Source organism: Alexandromys fortis, unplaced genomic scaffold, assembly GCF_014885135.2.
Source record: "Alexandromys fortis isolate MF-2015 unplaced genomic scaffold, M_Fortis_MF-2015_v1.1 scaffold_56, whole genome shotgun sequence".
Taxonomy (NCBI): domain Eukaryota; kingdom Metazoa; phylum Chordata; class Mammalia; order Rodentia; family Cricetidae; genus Alexandromys; species Alexandromys fortis.
Window position 1 is genome coordinate 7,983,585 of NW_026067935.1, and position 10,324 is coordinate 7,993,908.

At 45.5% G+C, this 10,324-nt stretch overlaps 1 protein-coding gene across 2 annotated transcripts in view; it reads left to right on the forward strand.

Annotated features, from left to right (window-relative positions):
- Anapc5 (anaphase promoting complex subunit 5) overlaps positions 1-10,324 on the forward strand; it is a 33,095-nt gene that overhangs the window by 15,769 nt on the left and 7,002 nt on the right. The window contains exons 8-12 of one of the 2 annotated variants that reach the window (XM_050146302.1): positions 492-573; positions 1,224-1,313; positions 2,733-2,914; positions 3,955-4,090; positions 8,832-8,906. In XM_050146302.1, coding sequence (XP_050002259.1) covers positions 492-573; positions 1,224-1,313; positions 2,733-2,914; positions 3,955-4,090; positions 8,832-8,906 — 565 coding nt within the window. The remainder of the gene's footprint in view (positions 1-491; positions 574-1,223; positions 1,314-2,732; positions 2,915-3,954; positions 4,091-8,831; positions 8,907-10,324) is intronic. The other variant, XM_050146303.1, reaches the window with a different exon arrangement.

The following is a 10,324-nucleotide window of genomic DNA, read 5'->3' on the forward strand; positions in this document are numbered from 1 at the left end:
GTCATTTGCTGTTGGGAAATTCAGAGTGGAAGGCATGGCCTGTGCCATTAGGAGGTTTGTGTAGTGGTTAATAAAATTAACACAGATTAAGAAAGCAACATGCAGTAGTATTTAATGGAGCAATGCAAAATATGATATTTTTTAGAGGGTTTTTTTTTTTAAACAATACAGAAAAGAACTTTTCATTAGGTAAAATATTGGTCTTTTCCTTGCTGTTCTCTTGGCAGTGAACAACTGGGACAAACATTTTAGAAGCAGCAAGGAAAGCCATTCCCTTTACTAGACATTCTCTCAGGAAGGACCTGTCCCTGCCTCCACAGTGGATGCTTCCTGCTCCTGGGGCTGGGGCAGCCACTGAGAAAACAGTCCATAAATAGCCACAGTTGCTAGAGAGCCTGCGCACGGACAGACTGCGTGCAGATGACTTCCTGCTACTGACGCTTGCATGTTTGTGATTGCTAATGGGATATTAATGTTTAGTCTGTCATTAGTCAACAGGCAGAGCTCGCCCTGCAGGAGGCAATTAGGATTGCCCAGGAGTCCAACGATCACGTGTGTCTGCAGCACTGTTTGGTGAGGCCGTCCTCTGGTCTTGGGATTTTGCTCACGGGTTGAGTTGGCCTCCTGGAGGTCCAGTTTGAATCAGGTTGTTTTACAGTGGAGCAAAGGTCCTTAGCAGTGAGGGGAAACTACTTAGGTGGACACACAACTCACAACGGGCCCCCATAGTCGTTTGCCTTTCTTAATTCATGACATTCTTTCTGCTTTGAGTGCTTCTTATCTGTAAACTCACCATGAAAAACCGAGTTAAGTCTTGCATAGATATTGGCATTAGTGAAACAAGATACTATGCCTAATAACTTGGTGAAATATTGGTGTATTAAAGCATAATCGCCAAGTATATAGAGTCCTGAGACACTTAACGACCACCTGTGACTCTCGTCTCAGTTAAATGCCAAATGGGAGCCTTGTGCTTCTTTCTGAAACGCCTACCACTTGCTGGAGAGATGCAGTGGGACACTGGCTTGTTTATCTCAGTCTGGCTTTGGTAAAGGTTTTAATGTTCCTGACAGGTTTCATTAACACTCAGACAAATTCACAAGAGGCAGTATTTTAGGGGGTTCATTTTGTCCCTTTTAAATGCCTTATGTCCACATTGATGTTCACTGGAACATCCACCATTGCCATTGTTATGACACATTTTGATGGTTATCTCTTGCCAGAGCTGGCTTTATGTGCTGGGGCAGAAGAGAGCCGATAGCTATGTTCTGCTGGAACATTCTGTGAAGAAAGCAGTACATTTTGGGTTACCGGTAAGGCTCATCTTTCTGTGAGATTGTTAGAATAAATGGTGTGGAGTCTCTTCTTCCGCCCACCTTTGTCGTGGCCCCAGCATAGACTTAGCGTGGGTATTTCAACGTGTGGTTTCGTTCTTGATTGCTTCCTATGACTTTAATTATTAATCACACCACTAAATTCTTTTGGGCAGGTTTCTCTCTATTCCCTTTGTCCTAACAACATCTGTGAGAGCTCCACTTACTGATTTGATAAGAGATCTTTGTTTAGTTTTAGTTTATTGAGCAACAGAAAAATTATAGGAAAGACTTTTCTTCTTTCTTAGTGCTGAGAATAGAACCCATGACCTCACACATGCTAGGCTAGGCAAGCGCTTTACCACTGAGCTACATCCCCAGCTCTGGGAAGGCTTAATTTTAAGCCAGGGACTGGCAAACTACAGCCTGTGTTTCAAATCTGGTACTCTCTCTGCCTGTGCATGAACTTCGAGCAAAGAAAGGTTTACATGTTTAGATGGATGGGTCAGGAGAACAGCCACAGTAAGCAGAGACCAAATGTGGCCTGGAAACTGGAATCTGCTCTGACCCTTGTCAGAACGTTTGCTGGTCCTTGTTTTAAACAATAAGCAAAGCCTGCTGGGAAGATGTTTTCATTGTAGCCTTGGTGACACAGACTAGGCAGAGGGCGGGGTCTATGTGCAGAGAATAGGAATGACTTTGGGGTCCAGACTGCCAATGGAGGAGCGTTGTTCTGTCTGGGCATCTGCTGGATCCGTGACCATAGACCATGAGATTGAGAGCAGTTTCATGTCCACCTGTTCCGTCTGTGCATTACCTGTGTGATCTCTTTGGGGAAAGGAAACATACATGGACAGAATTGAAGTGGCTCTTTAGAGACGACTTAATATACTCTTGTTACAGATTTAGCCTTTTTTAGTTAAACTTTGCCCTTGAAGATTATTCCAGAAGTTAAGACGATAACTTGTTGCTCATGACAGGCATCCTTTTTATTTTTGATCTCCTGTTATCTAATGTGCCTGGCACTGTTTGATCTATTATCTCATTGTAATCCTTACCACAATTCTTTATGATAGGTTTGATGCCCATTTTACAGATGAGGAAGCTGAGGCTTAGCTAAGAAGCTAAGTGACTGGCCCTAAGTCAACAGTAAGTAGCAGAGGCAGTGTCTAAGTCCAGGTTACCTAATGCCGAAGCCCTGGCTCTTTGCCACGTACCCTCTGCTTCTCTTTCAGCCCTAGAGTTTCAGGAACACGTCTCTCATGGGTCAGGGTTCAGGTCAGGCCATAGGAACTTTCCTTTAAGTAGAGCTGTCACTGTGCATGTGCTGAAATGTGAAATCCACCACATTTCTGAAGAGCAAAACAAATTCTGCCATGTAATCTCTATCTTGGGTCGTGGGTATATCTGTCCCCTTAGTACCTCGCCTCCCTGGGAATACAGTCCCTTGTTCAACAGAGAGCTTTTGCTGGGAAGACAGCCAACAAACTGATGGACGCCCTAAAGGACTCCGACCTCCTGCACTGGAAACACAGCCTGTCGGAGCTTATCGATATCAGCATTGCACAGAAAACGGCCATCTGGAGGCTGTACGGCCGCAGGTAGGTCTCTAGGCAGACTGCCAGAGCCGTGGAGGTGTGGAGCCTGTAGAGATAAGCAGGGGCTGTCAGACTGGGCCTGTGCAAGGTTGTCCCCGTCGGAAGTTGTTCGCGGAGGGGATTAGAGAAAATGCTTCGTCATCTGGAGACATTTTGTAGTCTGCACGAACTTGGCAAAGTCCTCCCCATGTACACGGTTTACTCTTCCTGGCTGCTCTGTGTATAACCGGTGGGTGATCTCTCATCTGGTTTGCACATTTGATCTCAAAATCCTGAGTGTAATTGACCAGTGACCAGCGGGGGCTCAAACCTAGATCACCTGACCTGGAGCTGAGCCTCCTCCTCCCTGTGTTCGCATGCTGCATGGCCTCCTTGTGCAAGTTCAGCATCCCTTCCCCATAACTGCTTGTGTAGACAAGATTGCTTCTCTGTTGAGGTGTTTTCTCTGGGATATCTCCAGCCTCTCTGTTTTCCACGTAGCCACCTGTAGTTTGGAAGTAAACTTCTGAACCAGAGTTTCTCTGGAGCCCTGTCTCAATCTCATGCATCCCCTAGACATTCTGTTGTTTCTAGGAATTCAGTAATGAAAGGAAGCGCCTCTTTACCAGTCTTGTTTTTGTATTTCAGATAATTTTTTGGCACGGTGTGCTCTGAAACAGCTGCCGACACTGGCCACTGCCTGCATTGCCAGAGCAGCCGGTGCCAGGATGGCATCGGGTCTGAATTTACCCGTGAAACCTAATTAACATCCTGTGACCTCAGGGAACATCGTGGAAGGGGAGGTGGGGGTGGGGATCTGGGTGCTGAGTGCTCCCAGGTGTGCTGACCTACTCTGCGTCTCCTTGGGGACTGCATACCCAGGATACTTCTGCTCTCCTCGGCCTGAAGGCTGGAGAGCTGGCATGGGGAGGAATTGCTTCCACACATCCAGAGCCGCAAGAGTTAACTTTCTTGTGTCTCCACTGAGGATAACTGTAGGGTATGGCTCAGGGGCAGCCTGGGTCTGCTGCCTAAAGGGAAACTTGTCCCCTCTCCTCACCCAGCACCATGGCACTACAGCAAGCCCAGATGTTGCTGAGCATGAATAGTCTGGAGTCGGTGAATGCGGGCGTGCAGCAGAACAACACTGAGTCCTTTGCCGTCGCTCTGTGCCACCTTGCAGAGCTACATGCAGAACAGGTGGGTCTGCTGTGTTAGTTTGTGCTTTGTTGCTATGGCAAAATTCCTGAGAAAACCAGTTTGAAAGGAGGCACAGTCCATTAGATCAGGTGCATGTGGTGATAAACATCTGTTTACCTCGTCGTCCCAACATTGCCTCCAACGGTGTGGCCCAAATGTTAATTGAAAGGGTGGCACCATCTCCCAGTGGGCTTTTGAGGAACATTTCAAATCCAGCTGCAGCACAGGTGGACTGACTGGTTTTGCTCTAGGGCACTTCTTTCCTTTAGTGCTTGAGAAAAGCACTGGCTGTGTGTTGGATAAGTCTGTTTGGTGCAGTTGTTAAAGAATGAAGTTCCCCGCAGAGATGGTCTGAATGTGGAAAGTGCAAAAATTTGTCAAAGGTTTTGACATCAGTGAAGGGAATATGAGGTTGGCTACTTGTATTTAAGAAACAGAATAGGCTGGGTGTGGTGGCCCATGCCTTTATTCTCATCACTGGACAGGCAGAGGCAAGTGGGTCTCTGTGAATTTGAGGCCAACCTGGTCTACATAATAAGTTCCAGGGCAACCAGGGCTATGTAGAGACCCTGTCTCAAAAACAAGAACAACAGCAAAAACAAAAAAGAAACAGAATAAAAGAAGAGATGGAAGTTGAATGCAGCAGAGGTGTCTGTGTGTGTGTGTGTGTCCGTGTGTGCGGAGGGGAGAGGAAGGGGAGTGTGGTAATGCAGCCGGAACAGTTAGCTAATGTCACTCTCTTGTTCTGTGCCAACAAGCCTGTGTTCAGTGTTGTCTGTGTGTTATCTTGCAAAATCCTTTGAGAGTCTCAAGAATATGAGGTCCAGGCAATTTAATATCTACCCATCAGTACATGTCAGTTCTGTTTCTAACCCATGTTTGGCTGTCCCAAAGTACAGTACGAGTTGCCTGTGACCTTGGCTTGTGTGGTGCGTAATTGTACATAATTCTCTTTGTAGGAGGTTAAATCAAGTCCTAATGCTTCAGGAGGAGATTGCAGCCCCGGGCCTTACAAAGCGAGCTGCAGTTTGAGCAGGCCTCCTCTATGTCATTATTCCTCTTCAGCTTTTGTGGTCTCCATCGTTGTGATGTAGTCCCAGCCTATACAGTAAAGATCTCTCCCACTTTAGCATCTTCTAGCCCTTCCTTAAACACAGGTTTGAGGTTAGGCTCTGATGGGTTGTCTGTCCCCATTGGTTTTTGTCTTCCTGTGCTGCCTGGGAAGTTCTACTCACCCTTTCCCAGGCCAAAGGGTAAACCATCTGTGTTTACTCTCTGCTTTCTTTCAGGAATTTGATATGTTTAATCTTCCTAGGTTTCTTCTTCCCTTTTACTGGTGCCAGAGCTTCGTCTCATTCCTAGGGTGCTGTCTCTACATTGTCTTTTGAGACAGGGTTTCTCACTGGCCTGGGCCAGCAAGTCCTGAGAATCTGCCTGATTTGTTTCTCTAGTGCTAGGTTTACAAATTTATACTACCACGCCCAGTTTTCTAATTTTCTTAATTTTTTGGGACTAAACTCAGATACTCATGCTTTAGTGTAAGCATTCAATCCCTGGCCTGTCTCCCAGCCCTGCTTATGTAGTTCAGAGCTAACTTTAAATTGTTCTCTCGCCTTTGCCTCCTGGGCTTGCATCCAAGACTGCAGGAACTGCCTAGCATCTTTCTTTCTTCCTGACCCCGTGGTTAAGTGGCGAGTAAAGAATGAGCTCCAGGAACCTGTGGGACTTTTATGTCATCGGTTTTGTTGGTTTTCTGTTTTTTGAGACAGGTTACTCTGTGTAGCCCTGGCTGTCCTGGAACTCACTCTGTAGACCAGGCTGGCCTCGAATTCACAGAGATCCACCTGCTTCTGCCTCCCAAGTGCTGGGATCAGAGGTGTGCCCTACCACTGCCTAGCTCTGTGGGACTTTTTGAAGTGACAGTGTTGCCACTGAGCTTAACCTTGATGGTTTACTTTTCTCCCTCTCCCCTCCCTCTCTTGCTACTCCAGACTTGAGGTTCTCCTGCCTCATCTTGAGTTGCTGGAGTCGCAGGTGTCCACCACCATGCTCAGCTGCTGTGGATGTGTAGACTAGTTCTTTCTCACTCTACTGAATTTGTGTGCTGCTTTACAGCAAGTGTGGTCCTGGTGTGATTCTTCTCACCTTTGGACTTTCTGCATGGCCTTGTTGGAGTTCTGTGACTCCCTCTCCCCAGAAAGCTTTGAAAAGTCTTAATAATCCTGCCCCTTTGGATTTGTATAATAGTTTTACCTTCCTTCCGTTTTCCTTTTTAGTCTTTTGTGATCCCACCATTATTTGCCAAGATGTGTTGGGAGCTTTTAATGACTGCTAGAACGATAGCAGCTTACTCGTTCTGCAGCTGCTTTAGCAAGACCTTTGATTTTAGAGTATCTGCCTCATATGTTTTCTGTGCTGAGAACTGCCGGGTGTTTAATGGCACCGGTTGGGCTGGCCACCTGTGGAAAGGCAGGCTTGTCTCAGCCTTGGTTGATTCTTTTACTCCCTTTGTTTCTGCTTCTGGAACTGGTTTCCAACCGAACTGGCTGTTGCACTGTGCTTGCTGGGGTGGCAGGACTGGGTGAGCATGGGGAGGCCTTTGTGACCTCCTGCAATCCAGAGGGACAGACTAAACTCCTTCTCAAGGCATCTGCACCTTTCTCTTCCCGAGTGACCTGGGTCATCACGTACCGTTCATTTCTGAGCCTCAGAAATGGTAGATGCATCTGAGCTATTTCTTAGAGGGAGAATGACCGCAGTGTGTACAAGGTCAAGACCACTGTAGCTCATTGAGGTGGCTCAGTGGGTAAAGGCCTTGCTGCCACACCTGCCAACCTGAGTTTGATCCTTGGAGCTCACATGGTGGAAAAAGAGGACCAGCTTCTTCTGGTTTTCCTCTGACCTGCACACTAAATAAATAATGTCAAATAGCCGGGCAGTGGTGGTATACACCTTTAATCCCAGTACTCAGGAGGCAAAAGCAGGTGGATCTCTGTGAATTTGAGACCACCATGGTATACAGAGCAAGTTCCAGGACATGCTCCAAAAACTACAGAGAAACTCTGTCTTGAAAAACCATTAAGGCGCACGCCTTTAATCCCAGCACTCGGGAGGCAGAGGCAGGTGGATCTCTGTGAGTTCGAGACCAGCCTGGTCTACAGAGCTAGTTCCAGGACAGGCTCCAAAGCCACAGAGAAACCCTGTCTCAAAAAACCCAAAAAAAAAAAAAAAGGAGAAAGAAAGGGAAATGCTAATATAGATTTAATATATATTATCACTGGAAAGAACTCAAAAAAATATTTGTTTTGCCAGATGTGGAGGAGCACACCTTTAATTCCAGTACTTGGGAGGTGAAGCAGTAGGCAGACGTAGACAGATCTCTGTTCTGCTAAGGCCAGCCTACATACTGTGTTCCAGGCTAACCAAGGCGATATAGTGAGGTCCCATTTAAAAAAAAAAACTAAACCCACAACATAGGGATTTCTAACCATGCAGTTAGTATTGTACATATTTGACAAATTTATTAAGCATAGTTATTTTGGGTTCTTCTATTTTTTTATATTTAGGTATAAAAGAGACTTGGAAGGAAATATGCCAAGCAGGTCTGTGATTGTCTTTGAGATGGATTATAAGTAACTGGGGTTTGGGGCTGGAGGAAGTGGCTCAACTGTTAAGAGCACTGACTGCTCTTCCGGAGGGCCCAGGTTCAATTCCCAGCACTCACATAATAGCTCACAACGATATGTAAATCCAGGATCCAACACCCTTGCAATGACATACATGCAGGAAAACCACTAATGTGTACAAAATAAAAATAAATTATTAAAAAACTCTAAAAAAAATAAGTAACTGGGTTTTTTGAGATGAATATTACTTCTTGTGACCCTGGCTGCCCTGGAGCTCACCAGGTAGGAAAACCTGGCCTAGAACTCAAAACTATTGTTTTGACTCTGCCTCCTAAGTTCTGGCGTTACAGCCATGAGCCTCCAGGCCTACTATAATTTGTCTCATTTTAAGTTTTTGTTTTTCCTCCTAGAAAGAACTTTCCTTGCCTGTCTTCAAAATAGCTTTTAAGTCAGGCATAGTGGTATACTCCTATAGTTTCGGCGCTTGGGAGGTAGAGGCAGGAAGAACAGAGTTCATGGCTAGGCTTAACAACATATTGCCTTGTAGGCCAGTCTAAATTACAATGAGACCCTGTCTTTTTTGTTTTTGTTTTGTTAAGACGGAATTTCTCTGTATAACAGCTCTGACTGTCCTAGAACTCAATTTGTGGACCAGGCTGGCCTTGAACTTCTAAAGATCTGCCTGTCTCTACCTCTCGAGTGCTGAGATTAAAGGTCTGTGCCACCACTGCCAGCTGAGACCCTGACTTCTTCAACATGAGGCTAAGTGTAGACATTTCTTGAAAGGATTCTGTTCTGTGGTATAATTAACACCTGTGTAAATTGTGTCTGTATGTATCTGAACCCACTTGAGTGCAGAGTTTGATAATAATTATATTTACAGAAAGCAGTTTTTACAATTAAAGTTCACATTTTAACAAGAAAAAAAGATTTAAGAGAAAGTGTGAAATTCATTAGAATGTATAGAAAAGAGATAACTTACTGTGACATGCAGCCCTCTGTGAGTATTCTAGCTTGCTGATGAAGATCAGGTAGATCACGTGAATCTGTTGGGCGTGTGAGCAGGTATAACTTCGGTTCTGGTATGTTAATCAAATCACGCTTTTCTATTGTAGGGTTGTTTCGCTGCTGCTGCTGAAGTATTAAAGCACTTGAGGGAGCGATTTCCACCCAACAGTCAGCATGCCCAGGTAATCTGCCTTTTGTGCCAATGGGTTTACTTCTGAAAAGAATCCTTTTACATTCAGTGGTGGCACACGCCTTCAATTCCAGCACTTAGGAGGCAGAGGCAGGTGGATCTCTATGAGTTGGAGGACAGCCTGGTCTAAAACAAGTCTGGGGACAGACTCCAAAGCTACAACCCTGTCTTGAAAACAACAACAACAACAACAACAAAACAAACAAACAAAAGCGCGGGGGGGGGGGGACGACATTTTAGAGTCTTCCCTCAGAAAAACATTAAGCTACAAAGGAAATTGTTGGTCTAGATATGTGCTTTAATGGTAGAGCACCTGCCAGGCATCTACAAGGTCCTAGTTCTGTTCTTAGCACTGCAGAAAAGTAGGTAGACAGCATGCGTACAGGTGATGTTACTCATCTGTGCTAAGCTTACGTAGCTCATTGGGCTGGAAAGGTTCCTCAGTGGCTACTGTACTGTTCTTGCACAGGACCTGAGTTTAGCTGCCAACTCCCACGTCAGGCAGCTCACAATCACTTATAACTACAGCTCTAGGGGATCTGATAGCCTCTTCGATACTCTGCAGGCACTAGTACCCGCATGTTAATATGCACACATAGACACATAAATAAATTAAAAAAGAAAACAAAACAAGTGGGGAGTGGATGTTGTCGTTTACTCTTTATTCTTTGGGGGACCCGCCACCCAACTCCCAAGTAAATCACACTCGGAGGCTTATTCTTCCTTATAAATGCCCATCCTTAGCTTTTCTTAACTTCAATTATCCCTTCTATCTTTTCCCCTGGGATTTTGCCTTTTTCTTCTTTACCTCTCTGTGTCTTGCTGGCCCCTAAAGTCTTCTCTTGCTCCTCCATCCTCTTTTCTCTCTTCTACTTCTACTTGTTCTCTGTGCCTGCCAACTGCCCCCTCCTATTCCTTCTGCCTTGCTGTTGACTGTTGAGCTCTTTATTAGCCCTATCAGGTGTTGTAGACAGGCGAAGTAAATGCAGCTCACGGAGCTAAACAACTGTAATGTAAAGAATGCAGCACATCTTTGCATCACTAAACAAGTGTTCCACAGCACAAACAAATAAAACCGTCCTCAAATAATATTCCACAACAGGATGTCTTTTCTCACACTAATGGGAGGCAGAGACAGGCAGATCTCTGATAATGAAACCAGCCTGGTCCATGTAATGAGTTCCATGTCATCCAGGGATACATAGTGAGCCCTGTTGAAATAGGAGCGGCGGGGCTGCGTCCCCAACACCCCGGCCGCTTGGCTAGCTCATGCCCGAAATAACAACACACAAACTGTATTCATTTAAAGAACTGCTTGGCCCATACTCTAGCCCTTATAGGCTAATTCTCGCACCTGGACTAGCCCATTTCTAATGATGTTTGTAAGCACCCCAAGGTGCGCTTACCGGA